We start from the raw sequence: 24969 nt of genomic DNA on the forward strand, positions 1-24969 counted from the left end.
CATGTCTCTGAACCTTTCAATAATACACAGACAATAAGTGCATTAAATATATAATAATATTTTAATTAAAAGACTAAAAAAATGCATTAAAATAACAATGGCCATGCCTTTCAAACAAACAAGGCATACAAATACAACCCATTAATAAACACATCACAGATCTTCTCAGTCCAGTTTCTTACGTCTCCTTCAAAGGCTCTGAATGTCCTCTGTGTGGAGACATGACCGGAATCAGTGTGTGCTCGCTCTCCGCTCGACCTGGCCTATCAGAACAACGCTCGCGGTCTTGACATGGACACCTGGAAACTGTGAGCAGTGCAGCAGAGGTCAGGTGTGTGTGAACGGGTTCTCCAGTTGAGGCTGGAGATGGTGTGCTCCTGAAACACAGCTGGGCTTCAGCCGCAGTCCAGTCTTACCACAGAACGTCCTCTGGAAATCCTGAAACACACAGTGCACTTCTGCATGTTAACAACACAACAGAAACACAGCAGATGACATGCACAGAGCGGCTTTAAGGTCCTTTCACACTGGACGCGATTTTGACGCACGAATAATTCGCGCGATGGCTTTATTTTGTGATCAGCTGTGTGTGTAATGAGCGCTTCCACACCGAACGCGAATGAGCTGCGGCGGAAACACGACTTTTAGTTTTTTCGCTTCGATGTTGATTTTTTTTTTACTTTTGCGGCGACAGAAAAGGCTTCAGCCAATCACACACTACAAGGACAACGATTTGAAAGACAGTGTGTGGCGTAACATCGCATGTTTACTTTGAACATGTAACAAAATGTAGTGAGACTATTTAGGGCTGCTTTTAGTATACTATACATTCTTTGTGTGATATCTACAGTTTTTAGTCGAATGATTTTAACTTGTTACTAGTGTGTTACATGTAATGTGTATTGACATTATAAAACGCACTGTTTAGTTGAAGACACAAAAAAGCTGTGGAGAAACCTCAGGGACACCTGTGAGAGGAGAAGGAGAGAGGAGGAGGACACTAAGATGCACATTAGCACACTCCCCTTCAGACTCTCTGTTCTGTAAGATCGGGTGCACCCAAAACCTTCTTTTCTGTCTTTTACAGAAAATGAAAAGCTCGTCTTCACTGGATGATGATGATGATGATGATGAAGTGTCCATGTTTTCTCAGCCGTCGGCGCGAAAGTTTGGGAATGTTGAAGCTCTGAACGTCACAGGCTGATGTGAATGATTTTGACGCGAACTATTCGCTTTTTTGTTTGGCTTTTTCGTTACGCGTCCGGTGTGAAAGAGCCTTTAAACACCGCAGTTTTAAGAATGGTGATTGTTGTAAAAAACAAACAACTCTGTTTATCAGGATTTATAGCAATTCTAGCAGAAACAGAACAGAAACAGCAGTGTGTATAGTCAAGATCTGCGTCAGTAGTGCGGCTAGTGTCGAGATGAGGACTCTTTTACACTCACATTTGAGTTTAAGAAAATGATGTTTTTTTTATATTGATTATCTCCAAATTGATTATGTAATTGCAAAATACATGCTTTACCTGACTGATAAATTGTGTATTTGGTTAATGCTGGTATGACATCATTATGTGTGGCATCACTGCAAGCGTCTAGGGTTGACACCATAAACATGTCTTGTGCTACTGTACCAGCTGGAGTATCACCATACCGCTCGGTGTTCGCTCAGTGTTCGCTCAGATCTACAGAGTGAACCAAATGTTCATAAACACACAGATGTAAATAAGAGCAGAGTGTCCTCCATGAATGAGTGACTGTGGCTATAGTGGGCCCCGGCACCTGAGAGGCGGCACAGGAGCTGCATCTGAAGCGACCGTTAGATGTTTTACACAGTTTAATGCTGTTAATGCAATTACAATAACATAAATACTGTTTTAAATATAAAATTCTGAATATGTTGGGGATAAAAGAAATAATAGGCCTACTTTAACATGTTAAGTGTTAAAACCATCAGTAGGTGGCAGCAAGTCTTAACGATCATTCATTCAAAATGAATTCATTCAAGAATTAAGCATGTGACAGTTTTTATGAACGGATTCAGATCAGAAATTAAACACAACAATTCTGGCTTTGTTTAAAACTATTTTCTTTGATGAAATATAGCAAAAACATCAATATTGACAATGTTGGGTCTAAACTGTCATTTAATAATAGCTTATTGTTTATTGAACTGTTGTACAAAATCAATCGCATCTGAAGGCAGGAAGGTCCCGGTAAATGAATAAAGCAGCATCGCCAGTATTTAGAAGCGCTATAATCGTGACACTACCGTAGCCCTGGAGGACCGCTCAACCCTACTCCAGGTAACACTGTATAACACTGTTCCTTCATTAATCAACAACTACACAGGAACACATGAGTAACGCAATATTAACACCCCAGTAACTACTATTAACTAACATGAAACTCTGAATTAGCTAATCAATAACTACTATTTCTTTATACCTCACTGAAGACTACTATATACGAGTTCATAATTAATATTAATAATGCATAATGTATAATATAAGGTAATGGTAACCCATTAGTATGAATCAAGTGTTACTACATCTTTCTAAAGGAACTACTAGTTATTTGATCAGCAAAGTGAAGATCATGGGAACACACCTACACTGTTAACCCTTGCTGGAAAAAAAGGCCAAACCATTTTCCACTAAAACAGTAATATACCGTAGAAAACAAAAATAGCCTACAGGAATATACTGTAAATTAGTAATAAATATATTCCACTTGACAGAGTGAATGAAAAGAAGTGAGTGAATTGAGACACTGATGAACACCTGATAAGCAGAATCACTGAAGAACAGAGAAACACAAACACAAAGAGAAACACAAGAACTAAAACTGACTTCAGCCACGAGTGTGAAACCAGTTTACAAACCAGTTTACGATTTCTTTTATACATGTACAAAAGTTCTTGTTGAGAATTAACAGATATTTAGTTGATGTTTTATTGAATATAATTTACATTTAGTCATTTTTTTATAGTTTAAAAATAACTATATTGTATTTATTGTATAGAATATAATAAAGTTTATAGTCACCATGATGGAGATCAGTGTTTGCTTTAGTTGGTCACTTTACACTTGACTTTATACCATTAGTTTCTCTCTGGCTGCTTTAACTATGAGTTTATAAAACACATTTGTTATGGGAAGAACAAGCCAAGAAGAAGATGATCAGGTGTTTTTGACTGTTGAGATAATGCCATAATCACCCTGGACATGTCTGATTCTCTGATCACATCCAGTATATAAGCTTTGAATTAATGGGTATTTCATATTTATTGTACATCTGTGAATCTACAACATGAAATACAGCATTATTTCTGTAATCAGTTATTCTGAATGATATTGAAATCATGTAGTGCATTAAAACATTTTCATCTCCTGTTAAACTCAGACACACACAGACATCAACAATCAGCACATGAATCTCAGCAATGGTGACAATCAAAACTTTCCTGGAACCCAGCATGCATTGTGACATGATAGTATAAAACTCCCAGCATGCATTGCTGTTAAAATGTTAAAAAGTCAAGAGTCCAGAGCCCAACTGAAGCAAACACTGATCTCTACAATAGTAACTTCAAACCAAACATTTTCAATTAAACATCTCAATAACAACTTCTGTAGATGTATGACAGAAATAAAGTCATACTGGTTAATAATAAGTGTAATAATGTGTAATGGCTGGAAGTCAGGTGTAGTTCTTGTGTTTCTCTTTCCCTCAGTGATTCTGCTTGTTAACAGCAGGTGTTCATCACTAATGCTCAATCATCACTTATTTCACTTATTAACTTATTATTCAACATATTCACTTAATTATCTCACTGCAACACTGTCTCAATGTTACTTTTTACTCTTTGTAGTGTGGATTTTCCTGTGGGGTTGAAAGGGTTAACAGTGTAAGATATAAAGACACTCCCACTGAATGTATTTTAACAGTAATTAACTGTAAGTAATAAAACAGGTTTATACTGTAACACTGTTGCCAGTAGTTTACTGTAAAATGTAGTTTTGTGGGTCACCATTGTGCTGAAGAGTAGAGCCTGTGCTTCAGTCCAGCAGAAGATCTAGAAACACTGATGATTTGCTGCATGTTGCTTTATTTAACAGGCGTGATCGTGTAGTTGCTGGTCCAGTGGAAATCTCTTTATGTTTAATAGTTTTTTAGTGGTCTCAAATGAAAAAAGTTCACATTATTAATGCATTACACATTTTAGTTAATACATTTATATGACAGTTGGTCAATTTAAGGCAGTCGGTTCTGCAAGTGAAATTAGTTAACGAGTTTTAATTTAGTGCATTTTACAGTAACATACTGTAGATTACAGTAAAGAACTGTACAATTAACCGTATATTACTGACAACAGTGTTGCCAATATTTTACTGTAAAAAACCCTGGTAAGGTCTAACAGTGTAGTAATGACTAAAGTGTTACCAAATCCATCGGAAGGAATTGCTCTTCACAGTGACCTCAGTCAGTATTGGGTTTCACTTTAGATACTGATCTAAATAATTAGTAGTTCCTTTCGAAGGATGTAGTAACACGAGTCAGTACTAGTGGGTAACCATAAATACATTTTATGTATTTTTATGTAAATTATGAACCTGTATATAGTAGTCTTCAGCGAGGTATGAAGAAATAGTAGCTATTGATTAGCTAATGGTGAATACCACATTCTGAGCGCTATTACTCACTAATGTGTTAATCAGAGTTTCATGTTAGTTATTAGTAGTTACTGGAGTGTTAATATTGCGTTACTCATTTGTTCCTGTGTAGTTGTTGATTAATGAAGGAACAGTGTTATAAAGTGTTAGACATTTCTACTATGAAGGCAGTGCGTCACACATGCATTTCACACGATGAGGCACTGACACACTCAAGCAAACACAGAGCAGTGGTGTGTGTGAGAGCAGTGGTGTGTGTGAGGGCAGTGGTGTGTGTGAGTGCTGTGGTGTGTGTGAGAGCAGTGGTGTGTGTGAGTGCAGTGGTGTGTGTGAGAGCAGTGGTGTGTGTGAGAGCAGTGGTGTGTGTGAGTGCAGTGGTGTGTGTGAGGGCAGTGGTGTGTGTGAGAGCAGTGGTGTGTGTGAGGGCAGTGGTGTGTGAGAGCAGTGGTGTGTGTGAGTGCAGTGGTGTGTGTGAGAGCAGTGGTGTGTGTGAGAGCAGTGGTGTGTGTGAGAGCAGTGGTGTGTGTGAGGGCAGTGGTGTGTGTGAGAGCAGTGGTGTGTGTGAGGGCAGTGGTGTGTGAGAGCAGTGGTGTGTGTGAGAGCAGTGGTGTGTGTGAGAGCAGTGGTGTGTGAGAGCAGTGGTGTGTGTGAGAGCAGTGGTGTGTGTGAGGGCAGTGGTGTGTGTGAGAGCAGTGGTGTGTGTGAGGGCAGTGGTGTGTGTGAGAGCAGTGGTGTGTGTGAGTGCAGTGGTGTGTGTGAGTGCAGTGGTGTGTGTGAGGGCAGTGGTGTGTGTGAGAGCAGTGGTGTGTGTGAGAGCAGTGGTGTGTGTGAGGGCAGTGGTGTGTGTGAGAGCAGTGGTGTGTGTGAGAGCAGTGGTGTGTGTGAGGGCAGTGGTGTGTGTGAGGGCAGTGGTGTGTGTGAGTGCAGTGGTGTGTGTGAGTGCAGTGGTGTGTGTGAGAGCAGTGGTGTGTTTGAGGGCAGTGGTGTGTGTGAGTGCAGTGGTGTGTGTGAGGGCAGTGGTGTGTGTGAGAGCAGTGGTGTGTGTGAGGGCAGTGGTGTGTGTGAGTGCAGTGGTGTGTGTGAGAGCAGTGGTGTGTGTGAGTGCAGTGGTGTGTGTGAGTGCAGTGGTGTGTTTGAGGGCAGTGGTGTGTGTGAGGGCAGTGGTGTGTGTGAGTGCAGTGGTGTGTGTGAGTGCAGTGGTGTGTGTGAGAGCAGTGAGAGCAGTGGTGTGTGTGAGTGCAGTGGTGTGTGTGAGAGCAGTGGTGTGTGTGAGTGCAGTGGTGTGTGTGAGGGCAGTGGTGTGTGTGAGAGCAGTGGTGTGTTTGAGGGCAGTGGTGTGTGTGAGAGCAGTGGTGTGTTTGAGGGCAGTGGTGTGTGCGAGGGCAGTGGTGTGTGCGAGGGCAGTGGTGTGTGCGAGCGCAGTGGTGTGTGTGAGGGCAGTGGTGTGTGTGAGAGCAGTGGTGTGTGTGAGAGCAGTGGTGTGTGTGAGGGCAGTGGTGTGTGTGAGAGCAGTGGTGTGTGCGAGGGCAGTGGTGTGTGCGAGGGCAGTGGTGTGTGTGAGCGCAGTGGTGTGTGCGAGGGCAGTGGTGTGTGCGAGAGCAGTGGTGTGTGTGAGAGCAGTGGTGTGTGTGAGCGCAGTGGTGTGTGTGAGGGCAGTGGTGTGTGTGAGTGTGTGGGCAGTGGTGTGTGTGAGGGCAGTGGTGTGTGTGAGTGCAGTGGTGTGTGTGAGAGCAGTGGTGTGTGTGAGGGCAGTGGTGTGTGTGTGAGGGCAGTGGTGTGTGTGTGAGCAGTGGTGTGTGTGAGAGCAGTGGTGTGTGTGAGGGCAGTGGTGTGTGTGTGAGGGCAGTGGTGTGTGTGTGTGAGCAGGTGTGTGTGTGAGGGCAGTGGTGTGTGTGGTGTGTGTGAGCGCACCTGTTTGAGGCAGTCTCCGTGTATCTCCTGTATGTGTTTGAGGAAGGCTGTGGTGTGTGTGAGAGCAGTGGTGTGTGTGGTGTGTGTGAGCAGTGGTGTGTGTGAGCAGTGGTGTGTGTGGTGTGTGTGTGTGTGTGTGTGAGCAGTGGTGTGTGTGGTGTGTGTGTGTGTGTGTGTGTGTGTGTGTGTGGTGTGTGTGAGCGCACCTGTTTGAGGCAGTCTCCGTGTATCTCCTGTATGTGTTTGAGGAAGGCTGTGGTGTGTGTGAGAGCAGTGGTGTGTGTGGTGTGTGTGAGCAGTGGTGTGTGTGGTGTGTGTGTGTGTGTGTGTGTGTGTGTGTGGTGTGTGTGTGTGTGTGTGTGTGTGTGGTGTGTGTGAGGGCACCTGTCTGAGGCAGTCTCCGTGTATCTCCTGTATGTGTTTGAGGAAGGCTGTGGTGTGTGTGAGAGCAGTGGTGTGTGTGTGGTGTGTGTGAGCAGTGGTGTGTGTGAGAGCAGTGGTGTGTGTGGTGTGTGAGAGCAGTGGTGTGTGTGGTGTGTGTGGTGTGTGTGAGCGCACCTGTTTGAGGCAGTCTCCGTGTATCTCCTGTATGTGTTTGAGGAAGGCTGTGGTGTGTGTGAGAGCAGTGGTGTGTGTGGTGTGTGTGAGCAGTGGTGTGTGTGGTGTGTGTGTGTGTGTGTGTGTGGTGTGTGTGTGTGTGTGTGTGTGTGTGGTGTGTGTGAGGGCACCTGTCTGAGGCAGTCTCCGTGTATCTCCTGTATGTGTTTGAGGAAGGCTGTGGTGTGTGTGAGAGCAGTGGTGTGTGTGTGGTGTGTGTGAGCAGTGGTGTGTGTGAGAGCAGTGGTGTGTGTGGTGTGTGTGAGCAGTGGTGTGTGTGAGAGCAGTGGTGTGTGTGTGGTGTGTGTGGTGTGTGAGAGCAGTGGTGTGTGTGGTGTGTGTGGTGTGTGTGAGGGCACCTGTTTGAGGCAGTCTCCGTGTATCTCCTGTATGTGTTTGAGGAAGGCTGTGGTGTGTGTGAGAGCAGTGGTGTGTGTGTGGTGTGTGTGGTGTGTGAGCAGTGGTGTGTGTGTGTGTGGTGTGTGTGGTGTGTGTGAGCGCACCTGTTTGAGGCAGTCTCCGTGTATCTCCTGTATGTGTTTGAGGAAGGCTGTGGTGTGTGTGTGTGTGGTGTGTGTGTGTGTGTGTGTGTGGTGTGTGTGGTGTGTGAGCAGGTGTGTGTGAGGGCAGTGGTGTGTGTGGTGTGTGTGTGGTGTGTGTGAGCGCACCTGTTTGAGGCAGTCTCCGTGTATCTCCTGTATGTGTTTGAGGAAGGCTGTGGTGTGTGTGTGGGCAGTGGTGTGTGTGTGGTGTGTGTGGTGTGTGAGCAGTGGTGTGTGTGTGTGTGGTGTGTGTGGTGTGTGTGAGCGCACCTGTTTGAGGCAGTCTCCGTGTATCTCCTGTATGTGTTTGAGGAAGGCTGTGGTGTGTGTGTGTGTGGTGTGTGTGTGTGTGTGTGTGTGTGGTGTGTGTGGTGTGTGAGCAGGTGTGTGTGAGGGCAGTGGTGTGTGTGGTGTGTGTGTGGTGTGTGTGAGCGCACCTGTTTGAGGCAGTCTCCGTGTATCTCCTGTATGTGTTTGAGGAAGGCTGTGGTGTGTGTGAGCAGTGGTGTGTGTGGTGTGTGAGAGCAGTGGTGTGTGTGGTGTGTGTGGTGTGTGTGAGCGCACCTGTTTGAGGCAGTCTCCGTGTATCTCCTGTATGTGTTTGAGGAAGGCTGTGGTGTGTGTGTGGGCAGTGGTGTGTGTGTGTGTGTGTGTGTGTGTGGTGTGTGTGGTGTGTGTGAGCAGTGGTGTGTGTGGTGTGTGTGAGCGCACCTGTTTGAGGCAGTCTCCGTGTATCTCCTGTATGTGTTTGAGGAAGGCTGTGGTGTGTGTGAGGGCAGTGGTGTGTGTGTGTGTGTGGTGTGTGTGGTGTGTGTGAGCGCACCTGTTTGAGGCAGTCTCCGTGTATCTCCTGTATGTGTTTGAGGAAGGCTGTGGTGTGTGTGTGTGTGGTGTGTGTGGTGTGTGAGCAGGTGTGTGTGAGGGCAGTGGTGGCAGTGGTGTGTGTGGTGTGTGAGCAGTGGTGTGTGTGTGTGTGTGTGTGGTGTGTGTGGTGTGTGTGAGGGCACCTGTTTGAGGCAGTCTCCGTGTATCTCCTGTATGTGTTTGAGGAAGGCTGTGGTGTGTGTGTGTGTGGTGTGTGTGGTGTGTGTGTGTGTGTGTGTGGGCACCTGTTTGAGGCAGTCTCCGTGTATCTCCTGTATGTGTTTGAGGAAGGCTGTGGTGTGTGTGTGTGTGGTGTGTGTGGTGTGTGAGCAGGTGTGTGTGAGGGCAGTGGTGTGTGTGGTGTGTGTGTGGTGTGTGTGAGCGCACCTGTTTGAGGCAGTCTCCGTGTATCTCCTGTATGTGTTTGAGGAAGGCTGTGGTGTGTGTGGGCAGTGGTGTGTGTGTGGTGTGTGTGGTGTGTGAGCAGTGGTGTGTGTGTGTGTGTGGTGTGTGTGGTGTGTGTGAGCGCACCTGTTTGAGGCAGTCTCCGTGTATCTCCTGTATGTGTTTGAGGAAGGCTGTGGTGTGTGTGTGTGTGGTGTGTGTGTGTGTGTGTGTGTGGTGTGTGTGGTGTGTGAGCAGGTGTGTGTGAGGGCAGTGGTGTGTGTGGTGTGTGTGTGGTGTGTGTGAGCGCACCTGTTTGAGGCAGTCTCCGTGTATCTCCTGTATGTGTTTGAGGAAGGCTGTGGTGTGTGTGAGCAGTGGTGTGTGTGGTGTGTGTGGTGTGTGAGAGCAGTGGTGTGTGTGGTGTGTGTGGTGTGTGTGAGCGCACCTGTTTGAGGCAGTCTCCGTGTATCTCCTGTATGTGTTTGAGGAAGGCTGTGGTGTGTGTGTGGGCAGTGGTGTGTGTGTGTGTGTGTGGTGTGTGTGGTGTGTGTGAGCAGTGGTGTGTGTGGTGTGTGTGGTGTGTGTGAGCGCACCTGTTTGAGGCAGTCTCCGTGTATCTCCTGTATGTGTTTGAGGAAGGCTGTGGTGTGTGTGTGTGTGGTGTGTGTGGTGTGTGAGCAGGTGTGTGTGAGGGCAGTGGTGTGTGTGGTGTGTGTGGTGTGTGAGCAGTGGTGTGTGTGGTGTGTGTGTGTGTGTGTGTGGTGTGTGTGGTGTGTGTGAGGGCACCTGTTTGAGGCAGTCTCCGTGTATCTCCTGTATGTGTTTGAGGAAGGCTGTGGTGTGTGTGTGTGTGGTGTGTGTGGTGTGTGTGTGTGTGTGTGTGGGCACCTGTTTGAGGCAGTCTCCGTGTATCTCCTGTATGTGTTTGAGGAAGGCTGTGGTGTGTGTGTGTGTGGTGTGTGTGGTGTGTGAGCAGGTGTGTGTGAGGGCAGTGGTGTGTGTGGTGTGTGTGTGGTGTGTGTGAGCGCACCTGTTTGAGGCAGTCTCCGTGTATCTCCTGTATGTGTTTGAGGAAGGCTGTGGTGTGTGTGAGAGCAGTGGTGTGTGTGTGGTGTGTGTGGTGTGTGAGCAGTGGTGTGTGTGGTGTGTGTGTGTGTGTGTGTGGTGTGTGTGGTGTGTGTGAGGGCACCTGTTTGAGGCAGTCTCCGTGTATCTCCTGTATGTGTTTGAGGAAGGCTGTGGTGTGTGTGTGTGTGGTGTGTGAGCAGGTGTGTGTGAGGGCAGTGGTGTGTGTGGTGTGTGTGTGGTGTGTGTGAGCGCACCTGTTTGAGGCAGTCTCCGTGTATCTCCTGTATGTGTTTGAGGAAGGCTGTGGTGTGTGTGAGAGCAGTGGTGTGTGTGTGGTGTGTGTGGTGTGTGAGCAGTGGTGTGTGTGGTGTGTGTGTGTGTGTGTGTGGTGTGTGTGGTGTGTGTGAGCGCACCTGTTTGAGGCAGTCTCCGTGTATCTCCTGTATGTGTTTGAGGAAGGCTGTGGTGTGTGTGAGAGCAGTGGTGTGTGTGTGTGTGTGTGTGTGGTGTGTGTGAGCAGTGGTGTGTGTGTGTGTGTGTGTGTGTGTGTGTGTGTGGTGTGTGTGAGGGCACCTGTTTGAGGCAGTCTCCGTGTATCTCCTGTATGTGTTTGAGGAAGGCTGTGGTGTGTGTGAGAGCAGTGGTGTGTGTGTGGTGTGTGTGAGCAGTGGTGTGTGTGGTGTGTGTGTGGTGTGTGAGAGCAGTGGTGTGTGTGTGGTGTGTGTGGTGTGTGTGAGCGCACCTGTTTGAGGCAGTCTCCGTGTATCTCCTGTATGTGTTTGAGGAAGGCTGTGGTGTGTGTGTGTGTGGTGTGTGTGAGGGCAGTGGTGTGTGTGGTGTGTGTGTGTGTGGTGTGTGTGTGGTGTGTGTGAGCGCACCTGTTTGAGGCAGTCTCCGTGTATCTCCTGTATGTGTTTGAGGAAGGCTGTGGTGTGTGTGTGTGTGGTGTGTGTGAGGGCAGTGGTGTGTGTGGTGTGTGAGCAGTGGTGTGTGTGAGGGCAGTGGTGTGTGTGTGTGTGTGGTGTGTGTGAGCGCACCTGTTTGAGGCAGTCTCCGTGTATCTCCTGTATGTGTTTGAGGAAGGCTGTGGTGTGTGTGTGTGTGGTGTGTGTGAGGGCAGTGGTGTGTGTGGTGTGTGAGCAGTGGTGTGTGTGAGGGCAGTGGTGTGTGTGTGTGTGTGGTGTGTGTGAGCGCACCTGTTTGAGGCAGTCTCCGTGTATCTCCTGTATGTGTTTGAGGAAGGCTGTGGTGTGTGTGAGAGCAGTGGTGTGTGTGAGGGCAGTGGTGTGTGTGGTGTGTGTGTGGTGTGTGTGAGCGCACCTGTTTGAGGCAGTCTCCGTGTATCTCCTGTATGTGTTTGAGGAAGGCTGTGGTGTGTGTGTGTGTGTGTGGTGTGTGAGCAGGTGTGTGTGAGGGCAGTGGTGTGTGTGGTGTGTGTGTGGTGTGTGTGAGCGCACCTGTTTGAGGCAGTCTCCGTGTATCTCCTGTATGTGTTTGAGGAAGGCTGTGGTGTGTGTGAGAGCAGTGGTGTGTGTGGTGTGTGTGTGGTGTGTGAGCAGTGGTGTGTGTGGTGTGTGTGTGTGTGTGTGTGGTGTGTGTGGTGTGTGTGAGCGCACCTGTTTGAGGCAGTCTCCGTGTATCTCCTGTATGTGTTTGAGGAAGGCTGTGGTGTGTGTGTGTGTGGTGTGTGTGGTGTGTGTGAGCAGTGGTGTGTGTGGTGTGTGTGAGGGCACCTGTTTGAGGCAGTCTCCGTGTATCTCCTGTATGTGTTTGAGGAAGGCTGTGGTGTGTGTGAGAGCAGTGGTGTGTGTGTGTGTGTGTGTGGTGTGTGTGAGGGCACCTGTCTGAGGCAGTCTCCGTGTATCTCCTGTATGTGTTTGAGGAAGGCTGTGGTGTGTGTGTGTGTGTGTGGTGTGTGTGAGCGCACCTGTTTGAGGCAGTCTCCGTGTATCTCCTGTATGTGTTTGAGGAAGGCTGTGGTGTGTGTGAGAGCAGTGGTGTGTGTGTGGTGTGTGTGAGCAGTGGTGTGTGTGGTGTGTGTGTGGTGTGTGTGAGCGCACCTGTTTGAGGCAGTCTCCGTGTATCTCCTGTATGTGTTTGAGGAAGGCTGTGGTGTGTGTGAGAGCAGTGGTGTGTGTGTGGTGTGTGTGAGCAGTGGTGTGTGTGGTGTGTGTGTGGTGTGTGTGAGCGCACCTGTTTGAGGCAGTCTCCGTGTATCTCCTGTATGTGTTTGAGGAAGGCTGTGGTGTGTGTGAGAGCAGTGGTGTGTGTGTGGTGTGTGTGAGCGCACCTGTCTGAGGCAGTCTCCGTGTATCTCCTGTATGTGTTTGAGGAAGGCTGTGGTGTGTGTGTGTGTGTGTGAGCGCACCTGTTTGAGGCAGTCTCCGTGTATCTCCTGTATGTGTTTGAGGAAGGCTGTGGTGTGTGTGAGAGCAGTGGTGTGTGTGTGGTGTGTGTGAGCGCACCTGTCTGAGGCAGTCTCCGTGTATCTCCTGTATGTGTTTGAGGAAGGCTGTGGTGTGTGTGTGTGTGTGTGAGCGCACCTGTTTGAGGCAGTCTCCGTGTATCTCCTGTATGTGTTTGAGGAAGGCTGTGGTCCACTGCAGTGTAGTGGCTTTATCAGTGTCAGCGTAGCAGAACGGCACCAGCAGGTTCAACTCGTCACAGCACAGACGGATCCTCCTCCTGAGGACACACACACACACACACCACACACACACATCTCTAACACTGAACGCATGGGTTAGACCGATGAGCATCTGACACGTGTTTGATGCTGCACACACACCTGCGGTCGCGCTCCTTTCTGTTGTGAACTTCTTTGCGCTGAGTTGGGTCCATGGCAGGCCTGGTCCGGTCCCGTTTAGCACAGGACACACTGGCACACGTCCTCCAGTTCCCAGAGCCCTGGATGATGTCAGCCGGCCTGAGAGCCCTGGCCCGAACACGCTTGATGGGACGCGCAGCTTTATTCACCTCATCTGAGGGAAACACAGCCAGAACACACACACATATCACACATCTCGAGGCTCTTCACAGCACTGCTCACACTCATCATCCTCTCACTGCCACGACTCTCTTCCCTTCATGCAACATCAGTTTCAGTAGATTATGAAGTGTGTCGTTCTCTACGAGCGTCGTAATATCACAAGTGTTCGTGTGGAAGAGACGAGAGACTGCGCACTGAAAGCCCTCGCGCTGCTCAGATACTGAGAGAAGACAGTAGAGCTGCATCTTTAAAAGACTGTGATCTCCATTCAAACACACACACGTGATCTTGCAATTCGTCTGTCCATTAAACCTTTGACAAAATCATATCGCAACATTCATTCATTTATCGGCCGATGTCAATATGTGGTCGTATATCGTGCATCCCTAGTCTTGTTTGGTTCGACTGAATCGAGCTCGAGCTCCTGCACCGCATACGGGCTTTAGTGAAGGTGCGGGAATCATGAATAGCTCAAAGTACCAGTCGATATTACCAGCTGCAACAAGCGCCACCTTGTGGATGTAATACGCAAATGTAAATTATCAGAGTAAACTCAGAGAAAACCAGAAAGTAAGACAGATCATTTAATAATTAAACACTGCAATACTTTGCGCTACTGTACCGGTATAATTGCGTGCGCAGATACTGAACAGAATCCATATTTTCCCCCACCACTAGTAAACAAAGCAGAATTCACTGCATCTATTTCTAGTCATAGTCTAGTCAGGTCTTTTCACGTTTTCACACACCAGTGGCCTGACTGGGATGGCTGGAGGAGGCACTGGTCTGCTCATCTCCAATTAATGGAAATTAAATCCTTTACCATCTATGTGTGACAGTAACTCATTTGAATCACCAGCCCCTTTAAGATCCACTGTGTAGTTGTCTATCGTCCCCCAGGTCAGCTCGGCAGCTTCGAGGAGGAGTTGGATGTGTTACTCTCTTCCTTCCCGGAGGATCCTCCCGTAGTTCTGGGAGACTTCATCATTAAATTAATATTAAATTAAAAACGAGACCCCTATCTGACTCTTTTCTTGTAGAGTTGTTACTGTTTTAGTGCATGTTTAGTGCTTGCACAGGTCATATGGAGTTCTTATACTTGCTTCATTGCTGGAGCTTGGAGCCCTGATCGCAGGATGGAAATAAGTACTTTGTGTTCCAGTGACGAAGCAAAGTCATATAGCTTTAGAGCAACATAAAGGTATTCATAATAACAATCATTTGCTGATAAGTTACTAATTTGAATAATAAATCATTACTAAGATTTGTCCTGTGTCTGAGTGCAGAAGGAGTCTTACTCTTCAGTGTGAGGGCAGTGTGCAGGTCTGCGGTGTCAGTGTAGATGACGAACGGAGGACCCGACTCTGAGCCTCTCTCTGCTCTGAAGCTCACGGTCAGCTCTGCAGGGGTGAGCAGCTCAGACTGATGGACACCCTCCAGTCAAGAACACAGGAAACCTCTCATTACCAGCAGTAAACCAACAGCAGGACTCGTGACACACTCATACTGAAGAGCGTCTGAATGACATGAAGATAAGCACCTACAGTTCCTAGCAGATGTCCTTCGTATGGGTACGTGCCTTGTATTGTCACCATCTTGTCTGGTTTACTCCAGTTCTCTATCTGTGCATGCGTGGATATTCCTGGCGTGCTCGTAGAGTGACAATGCACTGATACAAATCTGGAAGACAAATGATGAAATCATGTCAAAATTGATTTAAAGCAGGGATTCTCAAACTTTTTATATCAGTCAAGTCCCTTTGACCTAAAACAGGGTCTCTAATTTTTAGCTAAAAGCTCATATTTTATTACATCATAAAATGAAAAATAAATAGGGCAGCACAATTAACTGAAACAAAATTGAAATCGAGATATGTCTTAGTGTGATTATGCAGTAGCAAAAGCCTGCGACTGTCTAATGAGCGGCACTGTGTTCATGTACACGAGAGCAGCTCATGATCCAGTGTTTCAGAGTCTCGGCGCCGCTTGGCTCGCAGTCGGGTCTACCTAGAGCTGTGCTGACCGCTATCCCAGAGAGAGTCGGCATCACAAAACACTCTTTTCAACCAAAAGATACCCATGTTTACATGCACACCAGTACGCTGAAAACTCACAAAAATCAGCTTATTGAAATAACCTGTTGTCCTGGTTTATATGCAAACCAATAACCCGACAACGCAAGTAAACAGCGTTTACAAGATTTTATTAATAATAAAGTTTATTTCCCGGTAATGGTATTTAACGCTCGTTTTTTGGGGTCGACAGCTTATAAAAACTTGTGGCCGTGGCCTAGATGTGCTCTGGCTCTAATGGGGGCGGGGTTGTGGGTGTGGCTGGATATTCTAGCTCCACCCATTAGACCCAAGCTGCTGTAAGCTCCACCCATTTGCTCTGCAGTGAGCAGCCTCTCAGGGTTTTTTATATATTGTTATTTGTGGGGAAAAAAACTCTAATGAAAGCACATTTTATGACCCTTTTTTAAAGATCAGTTATGTAGTGTAATAAGAGAGGCTGCGTGGTAACCTTTTCTCCAGGCAGACTCGAGCAGGTGGACTGGGTCGGCCCTCCAGCAGCCGTGGCCCTCTCCGGTGCGGCCCGACTCCTCCGGCACACTGAGCTCTGTCCAGCATAGAGCCGGGCACCTCCACACCCCCACCGGGGGTCTCCTCGCACCCCAGACCTCCTCCGTCAGGAGTCTCCTCGCACCCCAGACCTCCTCCGTCAGGAGTCTCCTCGCACCCCAGACCTCCTCCGTCAGGAGTCTCCTCGCACCCCAGACCTCCTCCGTCAGGAGTCGCCTCGCACCCCAGACCTCCTCCGTCAGGAGTCGCCTCGCACCCCAGACCTCCTCCGTCACGAGTCGCCTCGCACCCCAGACCTCCTCCGTCACGAGTCGCCTCGCACCCCAGACCTCCTCCGTCAGGAGTCGCCTCGCACCCCAGACCTCCTCCGTCAGGAGTCGCCTCGCACCCCAGACCTCCTCCGTCAGGAGTCGCCTCGCACCCCAGACCTCCTCCGTCAGGAGTCGCCTCGCACCCCAGACCTCCTCCGTCAGGAGTCGCCTCGCACCCCAGGCCAGCTGCTCCTCCTCCGGGCTGGTCCACCAGCAGCATCCGGATCTCCTGCAGGGTCGCCGCGGTGCAGGGCTCCTCCGCCGGCTCACCGGACAGGCTCTCCTCCAGCTGAGAGAAGCCCGAGCTGCCCGTCTCCGTCATGTGGCTCTGGATCATGTGCTGGATGTACTCCACCTCGCTCATCTCCATCAGGCTGAACTGGCAGCTCGGACCCCCTGCCACGGACCCCGCCTCACACACGTGATGGTCCTCGGACGAGGCACAGGCCACTGATGTGCTCATCCTGAAACACATTCACAGGCTCATGAACTATAGATAGATCAGACCGACTCATTTACTGTAATGCATGTTATGTGTTGTAGACACTCACATTCAAGTCTGCTCCATTAGGTATGACAATTTTCACAATCTAAACAGTTCTCAATGGATTAACGTTAAAGTCTCTGAATTTTGTCTCATTGAATATTCTGTTTAGCTCAAAAGTATGTAACAATAGTTTAAATCGGTAAAATGGGTTGTGGATGCCATTTCATGTTAACTTCTCCTGCTTTTTAGGGCTGTACTGTCCTAGTCGATTAGTCGATTAATTGGTCGATACGTTCTGGTTCGACCAAAATTCTGATTGGTCGATTTTCTGCCGCGTTTATTTCATCAGTTTTGCCGCGCTGAGGCGCGCTCATTTCATCAGGTGGAAAGCACTAACTGCTAATGGGGGTGTTTTCAGAGTACCCTTGTTTCACTGTAACAGTCTGTCTTCAAAACACCCCCCTTGTTTTCACCTTTTTTGGATTAGCCCAACCCAAAAGAGAGCGTCGAGCATAGAAGGTTTGATGCTGAATATTATTTATTTAATTGTGAGAGCGTTTAATAGTCAGTCCTCTTCTAATATGTCAACAACAAAGAAATCGACAAGTGTGGCAGCATTTTGTTAAAATTGATAACAGGAAAAAGGTCGAATGCAAAGTTTGCAAGCAACAGTTTTCCACAGCTCGACGACAAACATGACATATCATCTAAAAGTGGTAAGCTCACTTGTCTGCGTTAGCTTGCCCTGTCTGTTTTGAGTAGGCTATATGAACATATCAGAATTTGCATATTTCAATGTTTTAGGGTGATAACCTAACTTTTTTATTTTTTATTTGGAGCCTAATGCGCAATTGCGCTGTGCTGTTGGTTGTGTTAGTTTTGAGCCTAGGATGCTTTATTTTTCAGTTATGCACTTTATTTCGTTTCTGCTCTTGATCTGGTTTGTTTAATAAATATTCTTTTTTTATTAAAGTGGACGTGCCTTTTGTGTTTATTAAGAGTAAAAGCTTTAGTTAATAGTCTATTCGTGTCTCAGCTGCGAAGCTGACCTCATGTTCAGCCTCGCTCGGTGCTAGGACATGCACGGTGAAACGATAGTGTCTGACAGTTATAACTTATTATTATAACATATGAAAAAAATAATTGTCTAAATTATGTTACATATTCTTCAACAGTTCTTGTGATGATATCACTAGTTGACAACATAGTACTATTTTCGGAAATCATAAGCTATGATATTGCGCAGGTGCACGTGATGCAGCGCTGTCAGAGCTGACAGACTCAAGTGTCAGACTCATTTCAGTGCAAAATAATTAGGTCAAAAACGATTTAATATACTGCAAATAGCCTACTAGTTGTTTATGTTTATTTATAATTCATTTAGGCGGACAACAAGGCTACCAAGTACTGCGCACAGTGCGCATGTAATTAATTTAACTTTTTTTTTTCTAACGTCATTTTTAGTCGATTTTAGTCGATTTTTAGTCGAAAATTTCAGGACTTCAGTCGACCAAGATTTTCTTTGGTTGAGTACAGCCCTACTGCTTTTACAGTAACGCTAGTAACAATAACTTGCCAACTATGGTTACTATGATGGTTTTGTAGTAATTTATTGAGACAACAGACCCATTCACTTACAATTTAAACAATTATCAAGGAAATTAAGATAGTATATTTAACCAAAACACAGTCTTGCCGAAGACCTCAACTTCCCGAGTTTTCCCGCCCTCACATCCCGGATTTAACAGCTGACTGAATCTATCACGACCATTAATAACAGAATTAATTAAGCACATAATGCCTCCGAATCGGGAGTCAAATGTAGAGAGTGTGAACACCTCCGTGAACCCGGGTTAAGACTGCCTGAGGAGGGCTTACCTGACACCGGGCGGCTGAGGCTGAAGACGAGCAGCGGTTTGGCCCGCTAGTGACGTCACGCACCCGCGGTCGGTCGATTTAAATAAAATACATTTATTTATTTTGGCTCAATCACGCGATTTGCTTGAAATAATTTATATATTAAACCTGGAAAGACCCATGAACAGCAATATGTTCATCATCTTTTAGGCATAGATAGCATATTTTATATACGCAAATCACACAATGACCAAGTCACGAGGACATAATTTACTCAATAATTTAACATTTTTTATTCATAAATGTACATTTTCTTTAACAACACCCAAATGAAAGGATTTGTATTTGTGACTAACTACTTTATTATGACACTAAAAAATATTAACAATAAAAAAAGTGTCAAAACTGCGAAATTGTATGACCAACTGTTGAATGTAGCGTAATCTACTCTGTACATTATATTGTGTATTGCTGTATTTATATATTTCCCTACAATTTGTTTTATTGTCTTCCATTTTCTTTTTTTAATGCTGTCATCCATTGTTGCTGTATTTAAGTTTGTTTTGTTAATTGTAGGCAAAAGTAAACTTCGCTCACTTGATTCATTCCTTCTTTCAGCACTTCTTAATTAGCTTTTATTTTTTTACTTTTAAAAGCCTACTATGACACCTATTTGCGCTTTACCTTTTATTGTAGGGGTGTAACAATATAGTGTCACAATATATCGCAATACAAAAATGCAACAATATGAATCATGAATAGTGATATTCTGTATAGTTCACCCAAAATAAAAATGACTATGTGAGAAAAAAATCAAGTTTTCAGAGTTTTAGTGTCAGTACTACATTAAACTACTGTATATAATGCTGAATATAATGTATAATAATTCAATGGGGGAATATCTGTGGGTCCTGATAAAGCCAGATATCTGATGTTACCAGTAAAAGTGGCCTACATTATTATAAATATATCTAGTCAGTGACAGTGATCAAACATATTCATCTAAAATAATTCTGTATTTTCAGCTTCAGAATCATGAATATTGTTATTCTGGCGTCTCTATTGTCCTGTGCTTTGGGTTTCCAGCACCAAATCCAAGCCTATTCATTTACACACACATTTTAATCAACAGTAAAAAAATAAAATTATAACGTTTTATCATGTCTTGGAGTGTCGCAATAATATGGTATCGTGAGTTCAGTATCGAATCAGGACATGAGGGTCTCATTACACCCCTAGTCCTTATTGTGATCAGAATCGATCTATGACTGTCAAAAACTGTCTGAAATATGTCCAACCAAAAACAACTTGTTCAATAAAGATATACTATCCATACATTACAAAAATGAGATGGCATTTTAATATGAATATAGTGATATTTAAAGAGGCACTCCAACCAAAAATGTAAATTCTGCCATAATTTATTAATCTATGATCGTTCTTTTATCTGTGGAACAAAAAGATATTTTGAGAAATGTCTCTGGGTTTTTATTTTTGTCCATACAGTGGAAGTTAATTGGCTCACAATGTTCTTCAACATATCTTCTGTGGTGTTCTGCAGAAGCACACAGGGGTGAGTAAATGATGACAGAATTTGCATTTTTGGGCGGCATATCCCTTAGAAAAAACACACACAATTACAGATCACCGGTCAGACGTTGTGGTTCAGTTCTTTACTAAATGAAATCAGTGGAAATAGACAAGGTTCCATTTTTTGAAATACAGAATTACTTACAAATGTACATTTAGAAAAGTACTTAAAAATCTATGAACATAAATGTACACTGCTGTTTATAGCTCATGAGAACATCTTTATAATGGCAAGAGATAAAAAAAATAAAAATAAAACGTTCACAGACTTTTGTCAGTAGTTTACATGAACATGTCCTGCTTCCACAAAACAAAACAAAGTTTATTTTTCAGCAATCAACTTAAAGTTAGTTGATATGGCAGGATGAACAAACCTTCAATCTTTCAAGAAACACCAAACAGATGTATCAAAAAACTGCTGCACTTTCCAGAACAATGTTTTCTGATTGAGATCTATCAATGTACAGGCTAGATCAGCCTATGCTTGAACCTCTGGTCTTGTTCCTTTACTGCCCAAACATCTGCACCTTGAAGTCCACCTATAGCACGTGCAGTTTACACCTCGCCTCTCAGCCCAACACTGCTGATCTGCTGCCATCACTGGAGCACAGTCTGCAGCCGTGAGCTCTTCCCTTCCCTCTATGAAAATCTGAATCAATATCTCCACTATTTTCCTTCTGTTGTGTCGACTATCTCCACATATTTGCCCTTTTATCCCCTCTAAATCTGCCGCTCCGTCCTCGTGACCTCCGGCATGCTTGTCCATAACTTCTGTCCCGAACACTCGGGTCCGCCGGCCTACTCTCATACCCTTCCTCCGGAAGTAAACCTTCGGAGTTATCACGCTGCGGATGTGTAAAACTGTTGCCCATGCTTGGCTTCTCTTCACGAATGCTGTCCTGAGCAGCGTGGCCTTGTCTCGCATCAGGCGGTCCCTGTGCCCGGTCACACTCGCTGTGGGAGTTGTGTCTGTGCACCTGGGAAGCGCTCGGATTAATCGGACCTCCAGGTGGAGTGGGGAGTAGAGGACCGGGTCGTCTTAAAGGGCGTATATTTGTCAGTCTCGGTTGGCGCTCAAACGGTGCAGATGGTTGCCCTACGTTTTGAATCTCGCATGGATTTTGATGTAGTGTTTTTTTAAAATGAGCGGTAGTGGAATGGTTGGGAAAACCAGATGAGTGGGCTTCATTATGCTCGTCGAAGCGCTCACAATTCTGAGGTGAAGGTCTTCTCGGCCCATGTAAATCAGGAGATGGTTCTCTTTGGCCCAGAAACTGCTGTGGAGAATCAAAGCGAGGTCCCCTCATCTGTTCATTCATTTGAGGACCCCTTGCAAAAAACGTCCCACGAACGCCCCTTCTGTGTCCTCTAAACCCTCTTGGTGGACCTTTGATTTCAGGGTATCGCTGTCCTTCAAACGGGCTGTGCGGGTCTTGAGCGTGTGTCGGAGCCCGTCTTGGAAAACAAGTTTGAGTTCTTGGACCTTCTGCCTCCTCTGCAAACGTCTGAGGACAGTCAGGGCTTTGTGGTTCACACATATCTTGAGGAGAAGCATGTCCACTTGCTTCAAAGCCCGAGGACTGGCCCAAGCGAGGCCGTCTCCTCATGGACACAGGCGGGTGCTCTCCTGATGGCTCCCACTCGTCAAACGGGGACGGGTGGAAACGCTCTCTGGGATCGGGAGGCCTGAAATCGCCCTTGTGCACAGGGACAGGCCCTAATATTGACTCTCTTGGCTGAAACTGGACAGATTCATCCTTATTAAAGTTTTGCCCCTGCATGTAAGATCTAAACCTTTTGTGAGATAATCTACCAGTTTCAGGTTCTTCAGGAAAATTGCCTTCATGTGACTGGGCAGGCCTGGGTTTCTGAGTTTGATGGGCCTGGTCCTCCTCTTCGTGTGGAAATCTCCTGAGCATGTGTTGTGGATGTTTTTGGTGCTCAAACTTCTCATGCTCCCATGAGGAGAACTCCTCCTCTTTTTGAGATGCACTAGGTTGACTGTCATGCACAAAAAAGCCGCCTCTTTTATTTCGAGGCAGTTCTCCGCAGTTGAACTGATCAGAGTCGGGTTGAGATAAACGTCTGTGTTGCGAATGGAAAGCCCTTTGATTGTAATCTCCTGAATGTAATTTGTCTGTCTCATTCTGTAAATAATTCGACCTTTGAACTGACGGCATGCCTCTCTTTTGCTCAATCTGGCCAGGCTCAGGAAAGTGAGCCGTTCGGTTGTGTGGCGGCGGGTTAGACGGACTGATGGACTCATGGGGAAAAGCGTCAGTCTGGAATGTGTGTGTCTGTGATGCTGGTGTAACTCTGTGTAAAGGCAGGTCAGTCTCAGGCAGTCGTGGTCCTCCTTTAGAAGACGAGTCAGTTCTGCTTGGGGGCAAACGATCTCTCAGTTCAGATCGGCTCGAGAACGGCTGGTTTTTGTCACATGACTTTTTTAATAGCAGCGGAGAATAATCTGGATTCTGGAATGTCTGAAGTCTCTGATCAGCCTCATGCTTTCTATTTAAAGAACCAGCTTGCTGAACCCCTGCCAAATGTTTGTCTTTACCAGTACTCTCACTGTGCCCTGATGTGCCCTCCCTGCCTGGCACCGGGTCAGATTCCTGCAGTGAGGACTGAGCGCTGCGCTCTGAGGACGGGCCGGGCTCTTGCTGCTCGGTCTTTCGGGACGGGCCGCTGTCGTCCAGCGCAGACCGGTCCCTCCGGCTGGAGCGCGAGGGTGTGGAGTGACGACTCCTCCTCCGGTACCGCGAGGGTGAAGACGAGTCCCTGTGGTGGTGCCGATGACGTGTCCTTGAAGACGCCTCTCTCCTTCGGTCGCTGTAACTCCCCCGAGAGGAGCGCTCTGCAGACGGCCTGCTTCGGTGGGGTTTCTCCGGGACGTCCTTCGAGGCTCTAGCTGTGTGCGATGCTCTTGAAGACGCTCGGTCTTTGTGGTCTGGCTTGTGTTCGGCCCACGACCTCCTTCTTGACGAACCACTTGTGCTCGATGTGGACCTTCTCCTGCCTCCTTTTCTGTCTGTATTGTCTGAACGTGAGCATTTTGTGTCCTGTAGCTGTGCAGTTTCTGGTGTCCCTTCTTTTGGTTTTGCCGTATCAGAAGCTTCTTTCTCTTTTTTTGTGATTAATGATTTGTTTACCATTATATTCTTGCTCTCTTCCAGGTTTAATAATTTTTGTGCACTCTCTTTTGCTATAGCTTCGCATTCAGCAACATCAAATTGCACATCCTGGCTTGCTTTTCGACACATACGTGGATCCCTATTCTGATTAATCATTGGACAATAGGGTGTTTTTTCTACTTCTTCCTCTTCCTCCCTACCAAACGCTGTTGGTGGCGACATCAGAGCATCAGACACTGAGAAATGGGCCATGGAAACACCAATGGCCTCCTTCTGAAGGCGAAGATTTTCCGTCTGTTCTTCTAACTGTCTTTTCTGTTCCTCTATCTGCCTATTCAACTCCTCAAGAATTTTTTGCTGCTCAGATAATGTTGTACTTGAGGATTTATCATTGTAATGGGGAACTTTATGTTCAGAGATGGTGGGTTTGTGAGGTAAAGAGTTGTTTGTGAGGTAATTTTGCATCTCCTCGAACACAGTCTCATCCTCTGGATCATAGGCTACATCACTGGTAACCATAGAGGATTCTTCCGTATTTTTAGCCTCTGACGCTTTGGGTATATTATTCCTGACAGTATGAACATTAGCAACTGCACTGTACTCTTCCTCTGGGTCATATGGTCTATCATCATCATCATCCTCACCAAGGGCTGCAGATGAAACTTTAGGCTCCACAACTTTGGTGGGACTAAAAGTAACCAGGGCCCCATTAGACATAGCCGGATCATACTCCTCGGGATCGTAAGGCCTGTCATCACCCAACTCCATTGGATCCTCCTCATGTTTGCACATCTGTTGACAAGGCTGAACCGTATCTGTTGACGAGCTTATATTACACTCTGTGGCATCAGAGGGTTGTTTCTTTTGACCAAATAACGTGTTAAGGATGGTCTGAAGTGGGGTGGTATTGGTGGAGTCGTCTTTGGATGGGCCCGCATTGACAGAAGGGGTGGGTTTCGACACAGAAAACACACCCGGGAGAGAAGATAGGGCACCCAGAGAGCATGATGAGTCTGGTAACCCAACTGAAGGTAAAGATCCACAAGGATTTGAGTTGAGGAAGATATCAGCATCACAACCCTTAATGTTATGTGGTGCAAGATCATTTAGTGGGGTGGGTTTGCTGGTTTCCTTTTTATCCACACAAATCAAGGGCCTAGACTTCTTTTCACCAACATCTTGTGGCAATCCCTCAAGACGCTTCATTTTCTGACAGACTGCTAACCCCATTAGGATATTAGGGTGATCCTGTTCAAGCCCTAAGAGAAGTCATAACATAAAACGGTCAAAATCATTATCACCTGATGTCGAAACAGATCAGTATGTAATATGTGCATGATATACCTGGTCCCTCTATTGGAAGAAGTGCCGCAGGGATGGACTGTTTTGTAGAGAGCGGAATGAGGTAAAGATCTTTAATGTGTTTACAAATATTAGAAACAACCCCAAATCTCCTACGACTATTGAAATATGAGAACAGGGACACATATGCAACCTCCTCTTCTTCAGAGGCTGGGTGAAACCGGATTAATGACAGCTCCTGTATTCAAAGAAATAGTGCAAATAGATTTGATCATGGGCATTTACCTACAGTAAATAACATGCATTTAATATATCAATATTATTAATAATAAATTTGAGGTCATGGGCTTACCTTTGCCTCTGATGTCTTTATCAAATCAACATATTCCCAGACAGTTTGAGGTAATATCCTGCCTCCGACTTGTATAGTGTCTGGTAAGTCCTATACAGAGAAAATGCATACATGTAACACCCACTGGCCACAGTTACACCACCTGTCATATACAGCATACTTCGAGAAAATAATTAGTACCAAGAAAAGATTGTTAATGTTTTTGAAAGAAGTCTCTTCTGCTCACCAAGGCTGCATTTATTTGATTAAAAATACAATAAAACAGTAATATTGTGAAATATTATTACAATTTAAAACAGCAGTTTTCTATGTGAATATATA

The 24969-nt window shown here is 46.1% G+C and overlaps 2 protein-coding genes across 3 annotated transcripts in view; both read right to left on the bottom strand.

Annotated features, from left to right (window-relative positions):
• Window positions 1-199: 199 nt before the first annotated feature.
• Window positions 200-16541, bottom strand: LOC311073726 (uncharacterized protein). Its single transcript, XM_084099666.1, has 6 exons — window positions 15557-16541; window positions 14579-14714; window positions 14333-14468; window positions 12834-13026; window positions 12589-12730; window positions 200-438 (listed from the first exon to the last, which is right to left on the bottom strand). The coding sequence occupies exons 1-6, from the start codon at window positions 16399-16401 to the stop codon at window positions 328-330; spliced, it is 1563 nt and encodes a 520-aa protein (XP_083955792.1). The 5' UTR covers window positions 16402-16541; the 3' UTR covers window positions 200-327.
• A 3375-nt stretch (window positions 16542-19916) lies between these two features.
• The window catches only part of LOC311072833 (uncharacterized protein), a 36551-nt gene continuing 31498 nt past the window's right edge, over window positions 19917-24969 (bottom strand). For both annotated transcript variants that reach the window (XM_084098135.1, XM_084098134.1), the window contains exons 13-15: window positions 24649-24738; window positions 24339-24534; window positions 19917-24253 (exon numbers count right to left, since the gene is read on the bottom strand). In XM_084098135.1, the coding sequence (XP_083954261.1) occupies window positions 20550-24253; window positions 24339-24534; window positions 24649-24738 (3990 nt within the window). In that variant the 3' untranslated portion in view covers window positions 19917-20549. The remainder of the gene's footprint in view (window positions 24254-24338; window positions 24535-24648; window positions 24739-24969) is intronic.

Source organism: Abramis brama, assembly GCF_963993115.1.
Source record: "Abramis brama genome assembly, chromosome: 22".
Lineage (NCBI taxonomy): Eukaryota > Metazoa > Chordata > Actinopteri > Cypriniformes > Leuciscidae > Abramis > Abramis brama.

Bases quoted from the DNA above. Each gene is read 5' to 3' on its own strand.
- LOC311073726 (XM_084099666.1), bottom strand. From the start codon at position 16,401: ATGTGTTTCAGGATGAGCACATCAGTGGCCTGTGCCTCGTCCGAGGAC. The intron at 14,715-15,556 runs GTTACCACGCAG...TTTGTCTTCCAG, and splicing joins CGAGTCTGCCTGGAGAAAAG to ATTTGTATCAGTGCATTGTC. The intron at 14,469-14,578 runs GTAGGTGCTTAT...TCTTGACTGGAG, and splicing joins AAGGACATCTGCTAGGAACT to GGTGTCCATCAGTCTGAGCT.